This window comes from Rousettus aegyptiacus, unplaced genomic scaffold (genome assembly GCF_014176215.1).
Source record: "Rousettus aegyptiacus isolate mRouAeg1 unplaced genomic scaffold, mRouAeg1.p scaffold_m13_p_9, whole genome shotgun sequence".
Lineage (NCBI taxonomy): Eukaryota > Metazoa > Chordata > Mammalia > Chiroptera > Pteropodidae > Rousettus > Rousettus aegyptiacus.
In genome coordinates, this window is record NW_023416312.1 from 72,137,452 (window position 1) to 72,154,095 (window position 16,644).

The 16,644-nt window shown below is 35.3% G+C and overlaps 1 protein-coding gene across 5 annotated transcripts in view; it reads right to left on the minus strand.

The window, feature by feature from the left end:
- Positions 1-707: 707 nt before the first annotated feature.
- The window catches only part of KLHL13 (kelch like family member 13), a 212,447-nt gene continuing 196,510 nt past the window's right edge, over positions 708-16,644 (minus strand). For all 5 annotated transcript variants that reach the window (XM_036226955.1, XM_036226956.1, XM_016137462.2 and 2 more), the window contains 2 exons: positions 10,978-11,091; positions 708-2,281 (listed from right to left, as the gene is read on the minus strand). In XM_036226955.1, coding sequence (XP_036082848.1) covers positions 1,794-2,281; positions 10,978-11,091 — 602 coding nt within the window. In that variant the 3' untranslated portion in view covers positions 708-1,793. The remainder of the gene's footprint in view (positions 2,282-10,977; positions 11,092-16,644) is intronic.

A 16,644-nucleotide genomic window follows, 5' to 3' on the forward strand; every position in this document is an offset into this window, starting at 1 on the left:
AGCAGAGAATTGAAGTCACTTTGATCAGTTGCTCTCACTTCAGAATTATCTTGCCAAAGGGGATCTTTCAAATTCACGCCAGGCTTCTCCCAACATTCAAAAATACTACTGATGGGAAAATTGTTTATTTTGTTATGTTTAACTCAAAACAGAGGTAGTGACATCTGTGCTGAGAATTACCCACTGCTGAAGAGATCTGGCGACACCCGAGTTGTTTTTCTATAGCTTAAAATTTCTGGTTCAAATTTAATTGCAGATAAGATAGGAAAGATCATGCAGATGGTCCTAACATACTCCTCAAGAAATCTTTTACAAAAAAAAAATTTATTTGTGAACCTAGCTCAAGAACAAACATCTTAAGTCATATTACACAATCCCTTCTCATTAGGTAAGATGGATCTTCTTGAAGATCTGAAAAACTCACCTTGTTGTTCAGACATGTCTGGCAGTTCTTCTGTGGGACTGAAGAAAAGCCAATGAGCATTTTCCATGAACCTATTCCTCAAAGTCAACCAGCAATAAGTTTGACCAATGAGGTTAAACCTGGTCAAATTCTTTTTTTTCGAATGAAAATTATTAACATGAATGAATCCAAGCCGTTCAGTGCTCTAAGTTCTACTCACTTGAATATTGTTGTATACTCCCCTAAAAAGATATTTAATAAAAGGAAGTCAAATCAGACAATAATGGGATGCTTCAGGCCAAAATGACATTAAATGTTTTTTATTGAACGAAAAGATAAAACATGGAAGTTGAAATCACCAAGTGAAAGCAGCTTGCCAGATGAAGCTGCTACACTTGGTGCTAAATAACCTTATGAACTGAGAGTATAAAGAATACATATAATATGGAAGTTACCTCAACAGCAAAGGAGAAGGTGTAGTTTACAGTTTTGCAAGGTAAAATTTGGTGATGACAAATTTAGTTGCTCAAAATTTCTAGCCCTTATCCACTTAATCCGTTATGATTCTACATATGTGCATTCAGTATGTACATACTGAATTTCCATTTTAATGGAAGCTGCTTTTGGAAAAAAAAATTTAAAATTTTTTTACATTTATTTGACATGCTAATTTTTAAATTTTTGTATTTTATATTTGTATGTGTGTGTGCGTATTTATATGCACTTAAAAAACTCCCAACTCTTGTTTATATGTAGAGGGGTCATGCTGCTTTTCTTAAAGTTAACATTGGTGAATTTCAGTTATTATTTCTCCTGCATGTCTAAGAAACTTCATATGTTCTCAGTGTACCCACACAAAAAGGTGGGTTGACAGGTATGTCAAAAATGCTTTATGAAAAGAGGGAGGTAGCTCATGCGAGTTGGCAACCTTTTGTCTATTGTTTTCTGTTGCAGTAAGCTGCCTCCCTTTGACACCTTACAGTCAAGATGAAAGGAAAACTTTTTACTTTGAAGCTTACTTAGCACAGTTGTACATTTGCTATAATCCACCTTCAACTTAGTTTACTAGGGTTTCTAAGGTACGATGATAAATACCCTATACCCAGTACACAGCATTAAAAAAGTACTGAAGAAACATTTTAAAGACGATACTTTGTTGTTTTTTTCATCAGCTTCTCTGGGATACATTTCCAGAATGGTTTTGTTACCACTTTATAAACAATCTAAGCCAAACAGCACAAATAGCATCAATGTCGTATTTCTTCCAATATTCATATCAATACTGGAGGCTAATCCTAACATACACTATTTGGGGGGTGGAATGCAAAAGAAGAAAATCCATGACACGTTGCAAAGATAGGACAACAGCATCTTAGTTGTAGGGGTGATCTTAAGGTGCAGAAAGAGGGGACTCTCTAGAAGGTGATGGTGTGGTTTCTTCAGGTGGAAAAACAGTGAGTGTGCAAGCTCGGATGCCACCAAGGGACTCTGGGAGATCAAAAACCTTATGCCATTCATCTTTATCTGGATCATATTTCTGCACTATCTCTACCATACAACGATTATTCCAGGAATACCCACCAACCACATAGATTTTATTTTCAAAGACAGCAACCCCAACGTCACTCTGCCCTCTTAACATGGCAGCAATTGGGGTCCACTGGTCAAGGATAGGTGAGTAGTATTCACAGCTGAGGACATCGTCATAATCACTTGTTCCTCTGAAGTGATTGCCGCCAATGACATAGAGCCTTTCTCCCACTGTACACATGCAATGCAGACCTCTGACAGTGGTCATCGGTGCCTTCTGGATCCATTTGTCAGTATCAGGGTCAAAGCACATGAGCTCCTTTTGGAAAGTGTCATGAGTAATTCCTCCTAAAGTATGAAAATAATAGGCATGAGGTAAGCAGATTACTATAAAAATGTAAAGGTCAATAAGAGGCTCTCTGTCATAGATAATTAACTTCTGGCCAAAATTATAATATTCAACAACTTATCAGTAGCATTATTACAAATGTCTGCCCTCTATAAATACTTTCCCTGGATTAAAAATAAAGAAAAAACATTTTCATCTTCTTAAAGAACAAAAATACAGTTTATATTACTGCTTTGATTTTCTTTTTTATTAAATTTTATTTAGTTTCAAGTATACAGTACATTGATTAGACATCTATATAGTTCATAAAATGATCCCTCCAATTGCACCCTCCCTCCTCTGACTCTCCACCTAGCCAACGTATTAATGTTAACTGCATTCCCTATGCCATGCTCCCCATTCCCGTGACCATCCATCGGCTACCAATTTGTACTTCTTTAGCCCTTTACCCCATTCTCCCAGCCCCCAAAATCCCCCTTCCTTCTGTCTGATACCAAATTGTTCACTACACTTGTGAGTCTATTTTTGATTAGTTTTTTTTTTAATTCTTTAGATTCGGCATATAAGTGAAATCATATAGTGTTTATCTTTCTCTGTCTGACTTAAATACCTTCTAGGTTCATCAAAGTAATATATTTTTTCTGTCCCCTTCCTTTTCATATGTAGGAATCTTATTTTTTATCCTTTCAATCACCATATCTTTTGGCTGGAGCACTTAATTCTTTTCCATTTAAGGTACTTATTGATAGGAATGTAGTCACCATTCTTTATTCCTGTTTTTGATACATGCTTTTTTTTTCTTAAAAAAAGACCCTCCAACATTTCCTGTAATACTGGCTAGGTGGTGATAAATTCCTTTACCTTATTTTTGTCTGGGAAGTTCTTTATCTGTCCTTCAATTCTAAATGATAGCTTTACTGGATAAATTATTCTTGGATAACCAAGAATAATTTATATATCCTGAGTCTTCATCCTGTCGAATATTTTTTGCCAAGTCCTTCTGACCTACATAGTGTCTTTTCAGAAATCAGCTGACAGTCTTATGGGTGTTTCCTTATATGTAATTATTTGTTTTTCTTTTGCTGCTTTTAATATTCTCTTTGTATTTAAACTTTGGACTTTAAATTATGATGTGTCTTTGTGTGGGCCTCTTTGGAGCCCTGATATTTGGAATTCTCTGAGCGTCCTGTGGTTTTATGCCCATTTCTTTCACCAGGTTAGGGAAGTTTGCCATCATTATTTCTTCAAACAGCTGTTCAACATCTTGATTTTCTTCAGTTATGCCGATTAGATGAATATTTGGAGCCTTAATAGTGTCGCATATCCTCCTTAAATTATTTTTATAATCTTGGCATCTTTTTTCTAACCATTCTAATCGAGTGTCATGATTGGCTTTCCTGTCCTCTAGATATTGCATTTGATCCTTTATTCACTTTGTTTATTCCATTTAATATACTTTTCATCTCAGATAATATGTTCCTCATTTCAGACTGGTTGCCTTTTATAATTTCCATTTCCATTTTTATGTTTTTTTATCTTTTTGTTGAAGTTCTCACTGAATTTATCTATACTTCCCAGCAGTTCATTAAGCATCTTTATAACCAGTTGTTTTCAACTCTGCATCTATTAGATTGACTCCACTATATCTGGATGTCTGTTCTCTTCTCTCATATGATTTCTGCTTCTTTTCCCATTTTGTCAGCCTTCTCATGTCTGTTTCTATGTACTAAACAAAGCTCCTAAGTCTCCTGGTCTCATTAGTGTGGATTTGTGGATTTGTCAGTGGCACAGTCCTGAGAGGGATTCAGCTGAAAGCCAAACTTAGCCCAAGACTCTACCCCTCAGGGGCCACCTGTTAAGATTCAGCAAGCAATCCACAGATGCTGTGCTTATTTTATAGTTGCCTCAAAAGGTCATATCAGAAACTCAGGCTGCCTCCAGTGTGAGTCTCAGCAAGGAACACCTGACTCACTGAAGATACACTCGAATGTGGCTTCAGTGGGGCCACGAGGTGGGCGAGGCAGGGTTCAGGAAATCCTCTGGGCTGCGCAACCTCTGTTATACAGTTTGATGACATCACAGCTATATCAGCACGGAGTCGGGGCTCACTGGTAGTGGGGGAAGGCTCAACAGGGAACAATGGATATAACCAGCACTTCTGTACTCAGCAAATCCCGCCTCAGCCCTCACTCCAACAATGTCTCCCTGTAAGTCCCTGGTGACCCCTGCATGCAGCCGAATCGGTACTGGTGCTCAAAGCAAGCAGGTCCATCACTGTGAAAATCCGCTCACAGGCATGACCCTTTTAAGAGGCTAGTGCAGCCACTGCTGCCGCAGCCTCCCTCTCCCTCAGCCGCTCGGGACAAGGCAGCCCTGCATCCTTGCCACGTCCTACCTTCTGCCATTCATTGCAAGGTGATTTGTTGGATTTCTCCTTAGTTGTATCGCTTGTTCCTCTAGATACCAGGCAATTTTTCCTGGCTGGTGCTCCTTGTTCCATCAAAACTTTGATTTGGTCACCAGAAGGATGAACAGAGCCTTTATTATCTATGCCATTTTTTCTCCCATTTTAAAAAAATAAATGTATTTATTTAAATTAGTTTCACGTATACAGTACATTTGGTTAGACATCTATAATGTTCATAAAACTATCCCCCAATTGCTCTATCCCTCACCTGGCTCTCCACTTAGCCATTATATTAATGCTAACTGCATTCCCTCTGCCATGCTTCCTGTGCCCAACTATCAATCACTTATTTGTACTTCTTTAGCTCTCCACCACATTCTCCCAACCCTCGCAACCCTCCTCTGCTCTGTTCATTCACCAAATTGTCCACTATATTTCTGAGTATGTTTTTTAATTAGTTTGTTCTTTTGTTCCTTATATTCCATGTGTAAGTGAAATCACATGGTACTTATCTTTCTCTGACTTATTTCACTCAGCATAAGAACCTCTAGGTCCATCCATGTTGCTGCAAATGGTCGAATTTCATTTTTTTAATGGCTGAGTAATATTCTATTGTCTATATGAACCATAATTTCTTTATCTAATCATCTGTTGATAGGCATTTAGGTTACTTCCATATCCTGGCTATTAGAAAATTTGCTGCCATGAATATCAGGGTGCATAGATCTTTACGAATTACCATTTTCGTTTGTTTGAATAAATATCCAGAAGTGCAATTGCTGGCTCAAAAGGTATATCCACTTTTAATTTTTCGAGAAACCTCCATACTGTTTTCCATAGCGGCTATACCAATTTACAATCCCACCAACAATGGATGAGGGTTCCCTTTTCTTCGCATTCTTGCCAACACATGCTGTTTTTTTGATTTATTGATGATAGCCATTGTGACAGGTGTGAGGCGATATCTTATTGTGGTCTTAATTTACATTTCTCTGATGATTAGCAATCTTGAGTATCTTTTCATATGTCTCTTAGCCACCTGTATTTCCTCTTTGGAGAAGTATCTGTCCAGGTCTTCTGCCCATTCTTTAATTGGATTGTTTGTTTTTTGTTGTTGTTGAGTTGTGTAAGTTCTTTATAAATTTTGAATATTAACCCCTTACCAGATGTATCATTAGCAAATATCTTCCCCCAAACAGTCGGTCATCTTTTTGTTTTATTGATGGTTTCTTTTGCTGTACAAAAACTTTTTAGTTTGATGTAGTCCCATTTGTTTATTTTTTCCTTTTGTTGCTCTTGCCCAAGGAGAGATACCTGAAAAGAAATTCCTATTAGCAATATCAGAGAGTTTACTGCCTATGTTTTCTTCTAAAAGTTTTATGGTTTGGGGTTTTACATTTAAATCTTTAATACATTTTGAGCCTCTTCTTGTATACGGTGTAAGAAGATGGTCCAGCACCTATATTTTGCACGTATTTGTCCAATTTTCCCAACATCATTTATCGAAGAGACCGTCTTTACCCCACTGTGTATTCTTACCTCCTTTGTCATACACTAAGTGAGTGTATAGGTGTGAATTTATTTCTGGGCTCTCTATGCTGTTCCATTAATCAACGTATCTGTTTTTATGCCAGTGCCATGCTGTTTTGATTACTGTAGCCTTGTAGTATAGTTTGATATTGGGTAGTGTGATACCTCCAACTTTGTTCTTCTTTCTCAAGATTGCTATGGCTATTCAGGGTTTTTTATGGTTCCATATAAATTTTAGGATTATTTGTACTAGCTCTCTGAAAATTGCCATTGGTATTTTGATAGGAATTGCATTGAATCTATAGATTGCGTTGGGTAGTGTGGCCATGTTAATGATGTTACTTCTTCCTACCCATGATCACGGTATGTGCTTCCATTTATTTCTATCTTCTTCAATTTCTTTTTTCAATGACTTATAGTTTTATGAGAACAGGTCTTCTACCTCCTCAGTTAATTTGATTCCCAGGTATTTTTTAGTTTTCGACACAATTGTAAATGGGATTGTTTTCTTAATTTCTCTCTTTCTGAAAGTTAATCATCAGTGTATAAAAATGCCAATGACTTCTGAATATTAATTTTGTAACCTGCTACTTTACTGAAATCATCGATCAGTTCTAATGATGTTTTTGGTGAAATCTTTAGGGTTCTCTATATTTAGTATCATGTCATCGGCAAATAACAAGAGTTTTACTTCTTTCTTTCCAATTTGGATATCTTTTTTTTCTCTCTTTCTTTTTCTCTCTTTTTTTTCCTCTTTATTGCTGTGGCTGAGACTTCCAATACAGTGTCGAAGAGGAGTGGTGAAAGTGGGCATCCTTGTCTTGTTCCTGATCTTAAGGGAAATGCTTTTAGCCTTTCCCCATTGAGTATGAGGTTAGCTGTACGTTTGTCATATATGGCCTTTATTATGTTGAGGTAAGTTCCCTCTATTCCCACTTTGCTGAGAGTTTTTACCATAAATGGATGCTGGATTTTGTCGAACGCCTTTTCTGCATCTATTGATATGATCATATGGCTTTTATCTTTTGATTCATTAATGTGGTATGTCACATTAATGAATTTGTGGATATTGAACCAAATTTGCATACCGGGAATAAATCCAAATTTAGCATGGTGTATGATATTTTTAATGTATTGTCTCTAGGTATCTTTGATTTCTTCCTTGATCTCATTAATTACCCAGTCATTGTTTAGTAGCATATTATTTGGCCTCCATGTGCTTGTGTATTTTCCAGTTTTTTTTCTTGTAGTTGATTTTTAATTTTATAACAATTTGATCAGAGAAGATGGTTGATATGATTTCAATCTTCTTCAATTTTTTGAGACTTGATTTTTGTCCTATCATGTGGTCTATCCTTGAAAATGTTCCATGTGCACTTGAGAAGAATGTATATTTGCTGCTTTGAGGTAAAATGCCCTGAAAATATCTATTAAGTCCATCTGTTCTAGTGTATCTTTTAGGCCCATTGTGTCCTTGTTGATTCTTTGCCTGGAAGATCTGTCCATTGGTGTCAATGGGGTGTTAAAGTCCCCTACTATGAGTGTATTCCTATTGGTCTCTCTTTTTATGTCAGTCAATAATTACTTTATGTATGTAGGTGCTCCTATGTTCGGTGCATATATGTTTACTAGGGTTATGTCCTCTTGATTTAATAAAGGTCCCTTTATTATTATGTAATGCCCCTTTTTATCTCTTATAATAGCCTATGTTTTAAAGTCTACTTTATGTGATATAAATATCACTACTCCTGCCTTTTTTTTCATTTCCAATTGCATGAAATATCTTTTTCCATCCCTTTACTTTCAGTATGTAAGTGTCATTTTATCTGAAGTGGGTGTCTTGTAGACAGCATGTACATGGGCCTCCTTTTCTTATCCATTAGGTACCCTATGTTGTTTGATTGCAGCATTTAATCCGTTTAAAGCGATTACTGATAGGTACATCGTTACTGCCATTTTATTATTCATATTTGTCATTTCTATTTTCTTTTTTACCCCTTCTCTTTTTACAGAGGACCCTTTACCATTTCTCGTAATGGTGGCTTGTTGGTGATTAGCTCCTTAAGCTTTTTTCTGTCTGGGATACTCTTTATCTCACCTTCCATTTTAATCAAAAGACTTGCTGGGTAGAGTATCTGTGTTGTTGATTCTTGTTTTTCATAACTTTGACTATTTCTTGCCATTTCTTCTGGTCTGCAAAGTTTCCACTGAAGACTCTTATATTTGTTTTGTCTCTCAGCCTTGGCCAGATGGCCTAATGTGGAAGGTTCCCTGTGTGGTCCAGTGGTGCACTCTCCCTGATCCCTTGTGCCGGAAGCTCTGGAGGTGACATTTGTGTGGGTTATGTGTGATCTTCTGTTGTCACCAAACCTTTGTTGTTGTTAGTAGATCAGTGGGTGGGATTAACGTCCAGGATGACTAATTGTGGGAATTGACTGCACCCTCAGAATTAGAGTTGTTGTGTGTGGCCTGACCCCGCTGAGTCAGATTTGCCCTAGCGGGCTTGTGTACTTGTCGCAGCCACCCTTTGTGTCTATCACTAGTGGAACTAGTCAGGGGTTGCTCCATTGTGGTCTGGTGCCAGCCTCTAGATATTTTTGTTTTTTGGCCCCTTGGGACGGGTTCCCCCATAGGCCAAGGTCAGTCACTGCTTCTGATTGCTCAGAGCTACCGAGTGAGAACTACAAAGCGATCCACTGATGGTTGTTGCCTATGCTGGATTGGCTTCAATGTGGCTCCTTTATATTATCAGATGGAGGTGTTATAATGAGCTGGACTTCAGGTGATTCTCCACATTGATTATTTTATAATTTGGCTGTAATTTCAATGCAGTCCTGGGAAGAGACAAACTCTGCTTTTACCTAGTCTGCCATCTTCCTTGACTCCCATTTTTTCTCCCTCTTATTGCCATGACTTTCTTAAACATAGACCCATGAGATTTAAGAAACTTTACTGAATGAAAATATGTTTTGGCACTTTCAGAGATGAGTTTGCAGCAAATCCCAACTACAAAGCATCATTCACTACTACTCCTTTTTAGCAGGTACCCTCTGGGTGCTAAGCACAGGAATAGGGCACCCATATCCTTATTTGCTAAATAAGAATATCTCCTCTAGTTATTTCATTAGGGCTGTGATTCTGACTATGAATTGAAATAAATCAAAATGCTTTGGAAAAGTTGAAAGTGTTACATAAATGTAAAGCTTATAGAAATATTTAGAATTATTTCTTTTTGTAAGGTTTTTGGTGGATAGGTTCAGGTGGGTAATATCCTCTCCTATTAGCATGAACATTTAAAAAGCTAAAGAATTAGAATGCTGAATATATATGGAATTTTATATGTACAACTATTAGTTGTTGATCTATTCAGTCTCTATCATCTACAAAGTGTATTCTTAAATCACAAATAGTCTCTACAATAAAAGAATCAGATTATATCTTCTACAGTTTATTGAGAGAGCCAAACTAATTTTTACCCATATTATTCAAAGCTCTACTATCGGTGGCCAAATGGAAATCTCTTTTTTCTTCTGCTTTTTATATTTTTTTTCTGTATTTAATTGCATTTCCAGAAAGCAAAACAGGGTACTTTGGTTTGAAAATCAGCTATAGTTCCTATCCTACTCTTGATTGTGAAGGGCATATCTGCAATATATGCTAGTGGGCCACTACCAGTACAATTCGGACCTCATTTTCTCCCCCAGAGGATTTGGAACTCTCATTATAATGGCATGGCATCTATAATGAGAAGATAGTTAAATGGTATAAATCATTGATTAATGGGGCATATGATTTTCTGGTTGGCTCTTTCAATATAACACATCCTGTAGTTGCTCATAAATTTAACACCAGAAATCTGCCAATCACACACTGAAGACTCTTTATTGATCCTTCTTAATTACAGGTTTCATAAGGCAGTGTTCAGAGACTTAGATCACAAACATTACCTAATGCCTTTGTTCTCCAATAATGTAACTGCTGGCCTGGCACTGGCAGGCCTTCAAAAGGGGGACATACTGTCAAAGGTAGACTGTGTCAGTGGCACATGATAAGAATCTGTTTAACAAAGGAAAATTTCAATACCAGAGGTGAACATTACATTAAAATAGGACTCCCTTCTAAATTCTGCAAAGAATGATTTAAACACCAACAGTTTGATAATAAAAGTTGTTACTAGGACACTAAAAAAACTGTAGCTATTTCAAAATTTTTTATTAGAAAATAAACGTGTATGTGGCCAAAATATAGGTAATCAGCACAGAATTATCCATGGTGTAATCTTATGATAAAAAGAGAAATACATATTGTAGGTTACACTAAATAAGAGAATGAACATATTATGCATATCAAAAGTGATGTTTATGTACAGTAGAGCTTACATGTTAATAATGATATATTTCCTCATAGAGACCAGCTAAATTTTAAATAAGAATAAATTAAGTATTGATATAAATAATATGAATGGTGATTATAAGAATACAGAGTTTATTAATGTACAGAGTGGGGACTGAAAGGCAAGTCAGAGAAGCTGAGTGCTTTCCAATTTCTTCAAACTTATGTATTCCCAGGAGGATTGGTTATAGAATATCAAAGTACTCATATGCAAAAGTTATACACACAATGTATCTTCTAAGATCAACAATTATATTTTGATTATCCATATATCTGGATTATTTTTATTAACACTATGTAGGAAGATGGTGACATAGTTAAAAGCTTATGTATTATATTATTTGCATTCACATCATGATTGTTTACCTGAAATATACATTACTCCTCCATACACAGTTCCAGCATGGCCATAGTGGGGCTCATTCATTTTGGCAACGTAGGTCCATTCATTTGTTCTTGGATTATAACATTCTACTGTAGCTGTTGTTAAAAAAAAGAATAGAAAAGAAAATGATTTACAATTTCGAATTTAGCAATTATTTTTCTTTTTAGGTGTATAATAGTAATAACCAAATAACTGAAATATATTTATTATAGATATGAGATGGTCTTTGGGGGGTTTCATAGTATTATGATTATATTGGTAATTTTAACCTTTAATACATGTTATATTAGATACTTAATTTAACTCTAACACATTTCTGTCACTGCAGAAATCACTAGGATTTCTTTTCTTCTTGTATCTTATTATACCTATATAATTTGACATTTCTCTCATTTCTTTGCTCTAAAAATGTGGGAAGAAAAGATGAAAAAATTACAAAGAAGAAAACCATTTCAATTGTAGGCCTCCATGTTAATACACCATATAGGAAAAAAGATTAATAGATGTGAAGTAAAATTTTAAGTTGAGAATAAATTATGAACACTGGTTGGTGTATGTTCTGATGCCTATTGTCTTATTTCATATCTGGACTACAAAATGGACACTGACAATAATTTTTGTGTATCTATACATTAAAGCCAATAGTTTATACATACCCAATACTGCTGCAGCCAGTGTTGTTCTTAACTTGAAAATGATTGGCAGCTTAATATGAAGTTAAGATTTTATTAGGGGTACTTCTTCTTGGTAATAAATTATCTTTAACATAAAGTATTTTGGAGAAGTGACCTCAACTTATTTAAATATCAATTTGTTATAACCTCAAGAATGGAACAATGATAGTCCACACAAAAAAAATGTGAGCCTTTTTTAAAAGGCAGAAAGAGATGAGACTGTTATGAGGACTCTGGTCAAAAGCACAATGTCTAGATTTACTTAAAATTTTTATACGATTTATTGCAAACATTGCCAGTTGCTAAACAAATTTCTTGTCTCAACATCGCTCAGGGAAGCGCTGTGCCAAACTTAAAATAAAATTCAAATTAGTAGGTTCCCTTGAAGATGGAGTTGACCATATAATATAGTTCTAGGCAATGAAATAGGAGCAGAATTCTATTGAGTGGGCTATTTGATCAAGCCACTGGAATAAAGATTTGCTGCTTGCAGCCAAATGCAAATCTAACCAATGAATTGTCCTTTAAACAAGGATTCCTATTAACAAAATAACATAAGAACAGACAAAACTAGAGAGAGAATTAGAAATTAATTTTCTACTCTATTCAATAACTTTATTTCTTCGTCATATTCACCATGTGAAATACTTATTTCTCCTCTAACAACACCTACATTATACCACTTCATATCGCTTTACTTATTTCCTTTTATATTTACTTTAGATTTGAGTTTTCAGTCTTATTTCAAAGGCTTTTACTATTCTTGTGTCGATATACTCTCTTGTTCATTTAGTTCATTACTTCAGGTTTAGACCCTTTCCAACTCTATTTCTTCTAAATCCTTCCATCAAGTAGCAGAATCCTGCAAAATCCCCCAAATATGGGGGAATTTTTTCCACAATTAATGACAAGCTAAAACTGCCACATACTACAACACTGTTTTTGACTATTTCCAGTCACTGGATGTCTTCTCTAATGTGCATTTCTATTTGCCTTTAGCATGACTTTCACCTATGTGACAAGCAAAATCCTACCATGTATATTACTATCTCTTTCTCTACACTTACAGAGAACCTAGTATATTTGATGGTACCTGGCATCAGAAGGTACTTAATGGTAAGATTTTAGCTGATAAAAAATTAGTCTAATCACACATCTTACCAGTAAAAAGGTTTAAAAAGACTTCAAGAGATTATCTTTTCCATTTATTAGATGTCAAAGACAGGTTTTACTATAGTTCTGTTTTTCTTAATGAAGAACTCTGCTTTGAACTTTGAAATTTCTAAAGTGTAAAAGTCTTATGTCTAATTCAACTTGTTCTGATGCAGTTTCCACTAGCTTCTTCTTACTCTCTTTATAGTGAAGCTACAAGTTGAAATAGCTTTTCACTCTTTATGATTATTAAAGTTCTTGCATGCAGAAAGATAATGCTATTCTTCTATTAGAGTTAATTGTTTTTCCTAATAGTGGTTATAAGAATCCATTTCTACATACATCTATACATAGTATACATCTATACATATGTATAATTTCTTACACAAAAGCCCCTAAGGGTAAGATGGCTATTAACATTAAGAACATAATAACTATATAATAGTTTAGCATCCACAAACTTGTCTTCTTACAGCTAAATAATCCATCTCCTTTAGCTCTTCCCATCATTTAATCTCTACTTTCTTCATGCAGAATTGCTGTTGTCAGTAAAATTAATAGCATTTAGTTTAAAAATAGAATACACTAATTAAAAAGTATATGTACACACACACACACACATACAACCTTATTTCTGTTTTCCATATTTACAAGGTTAGCACCAACAACCTTGCCTTAATATGGGGAGGAGGCAAGGGAAGATGCAAGACAAGGAGTTGGAGCCACAAGGCAGTAGTTCCATTTTTGTCTATGAAGTGGGAACGGGAATGAGGTAATTGGGAAAATCAAGAACAATAGTCAGTCAAACTACAGCCAGTAAGTCAAATCCAGTATGTCATCTGCTTTTGTATGGCCTGCAAGATAAAAATATAAAAAATTTTTACATTTTAAAAGTATTGAGGGGAAATCAAAGGAAGAATATTTTGTGACATATGAAAATTATATGCATTTCAAATTTCAATGTTCATCTATAAAGCTTTATCAGAACACAGCCTCAACCATTTATCTATTAAGTTGTCTGTAGTTGCTTTTGCAATATAACAGCAAAGTTAATTAGTGTAAAGAGATCCTGTGGCCTGCAAAGCTGGAAATATTTATTTTCTGGTCCTTTACAGGATTTTGCTGTCCCCTATTCTAGCAAATCATCTTCAATAGTCTGGTGGCCTGGTATTCAAATTACAGACCCTCTCCAATTTAAGAATTACACTTAGGTTGGTTGTTTCATTTATCTCACCAGGAATCTTATTTTCTCAGGTGGTTCTACTGGAGTCCAGAATCATGGGATGATGTAGAACTTGCTTGTTCTTTGAGACTGAAAAAGAGATTAGGCCTGCAGAAAACCATTTGGACAATGATGGCTTTCTGAGTGGGGATGCTTTCTGGAATCTTAAAGTGCTAGCAGGTAATGTGTTGCTTAATGAAAAAAAAAACCCAAATCCATTAAGGGATAAATTTCAGCAAGTTTATTGTACATTTACTTGAAAAAACATGTTTTCTATAAGTTATTTCATTATTTGAAAACTTGAATTATTAATATTTAACTAAAGTGAAAGATATCTGAGCTGCCATATTTCCCTTCAATATAGAAAACCTCAGTAGAAGATCTATTACTTATATGACATAATTTTGAAAGATGCCAGAAGTAACTGACTCCTTTTTCACTTAAGTGACAGCTACACTAAACATCCCCTAATTACCCATTGTACCCAGTGTCAAAATAAAGCAGCATTTCTAAGAAATGTTTCAGCAATATGCCAGGCTTATATACACACTAGTAGTATACTTTTGATGTACCATGGGCTTGGGTCCACACACTCCATAAAAATATTTTAAGAGGCCAAATGCCTTGCAAATGTTGCCACTGTTTTCTTTTTCATAATTATATATAGACAATGTTTATTGTGTGCATGAAGAATAAATAATATACTGGTACTAATAAACCTGTTTAATTGTTAAAAGGCTCTCCCGTCAACCCCCTTTTCTTGACACCCATTCCTATCCCCTTCTCTATTTACACAGGCATGTTAACATGTCAATGTAATCAGTTAAGATGAGAATATTGTTATTACAGCAAATGTGTGTGTGTGTGTGTGTGTGTGTGTGTGCGCGCGTGCGCGCGCGCGCGTGTGCAAGTTTGGGCTTCCATTAAAAAAAGTACTTATGGAGCAGGAGAAAAGTTAAAAACCCAGCTTCTGGCTGGAACATACAGAAATAAAATAAAGAGTTTCTTTAGAACTAAAATCTGCCATTATGCAAAAAACCTGGAAAGGGCATCAGACACATATACTTTTTATTTATACAAAGAGAAACATTATTAATGGATAGAATTCAGAAGGACTCATTGATATAGTTCTTTTGGGAAATAATCACGGCAGTTTACATCAGGCTTGGTTATCTCAACAATAAAGAATGTGACAAGACAGGACAGTTGACTTCTTGCTCCCACTTGGGTTCAACATTGGAGAAACTCTAGGTCTGGAAAATATTGAAGCCTCTTACTTATTGGTTTTATGTAATGGCTCTTCTTGGCCTGACGGTTCTCTTGGAATCAAGACTCACTTTGAGCGCACTTAACGAGTCAACTGCTTAATTTTTAAAAAACAACTTTGAATATATTTTAACTTAAAATATTTAGTACAGACTGGATTTTCTGGGTATGCTGATTTTAAGGGAAGTAATCTCTTCTATAAAAGTTTACTTACTTACAGACTGTAGGAGGTAATTCCAAAGGGAAACAATGTCAAATAGTTGGCCTTTAAATACTTCTTTTCACTTCCAAACTGAAATACAGAAGACTATTTTTAATAGGAGATGAAGGTGATTTCTGAAGGTCATGAGCAAGGAAGCCAGCCACTTGCCAAATGGAGTGGTCTATTTCTTGTTCCGAATTGAGCATAACATGGGAAGAGCTCAGACAGGGTGGGGATCAAGTTGGAAAAAGAAAACTTCTAACTTCTAGGTTGTATGTAATGACTCTCCTTGTCCTGAAGATTATAAATTCTCAGAACAATAAGGCCTCTAATTAATATTAAGAACATATATTGAAAACTTAATAGTTGCATATAACAGGGATGATAACATCTACAAGAAAACAAGCACTGATTGAAAAATATAATTATTTCCTTTGAGAAAAAAAAATTAAAAATGATCATTGACTGCCAGTGTTGGTGACTGATAATTTGTAAACTTGTTAAGATTATCTTAGGTCAGTGGTTTTTCTAAGAAAGTGCTAAGTGACTACTTGCATTGTGGATGTTTCCAGACACCATAAATTTACAATAGTATAACAAAATGAATATGTGTGGGTTAACTGAGGAGACCTGAAATGACAATCCTACACTAAGGGTACTAATGCCTCAAATACTTTTAAAAGTCTAATTGTTAAAATATATTGGGAAATCTGTGTGGTTCATGATCATGACACCTAGTACAAGAACCTGAAAAGTCTGGTCTTAGAAAAAGATATCACTGTGACAACAAAGGAGAAAAAACTGTGGGTAGAAAAGATCAGTAACATTATGATCATGTCACTAGCAAGAAAGGGGTTGATAAACTGAGAAGTATAAGAGCTGAGAGCAGTTATTTTTGTCTCTGATAAAGAGCCTACTCTCAAATTTATTAGTTAGAATATTAAAGAGAAATATTCTGATAATTACTCTAAAATTATTGAGAGCTAATGCCAATATTTTAAACTTCTCTAGCATTCTGGGGCCTGGAACACTGGACAACTACAAGGACTCTATAACAGAGAATAAAACAATAGAGGTTAAAAAAAGGCCAAAGATAGTAATTACATATATATAAGGCATGATTAAAATGTGG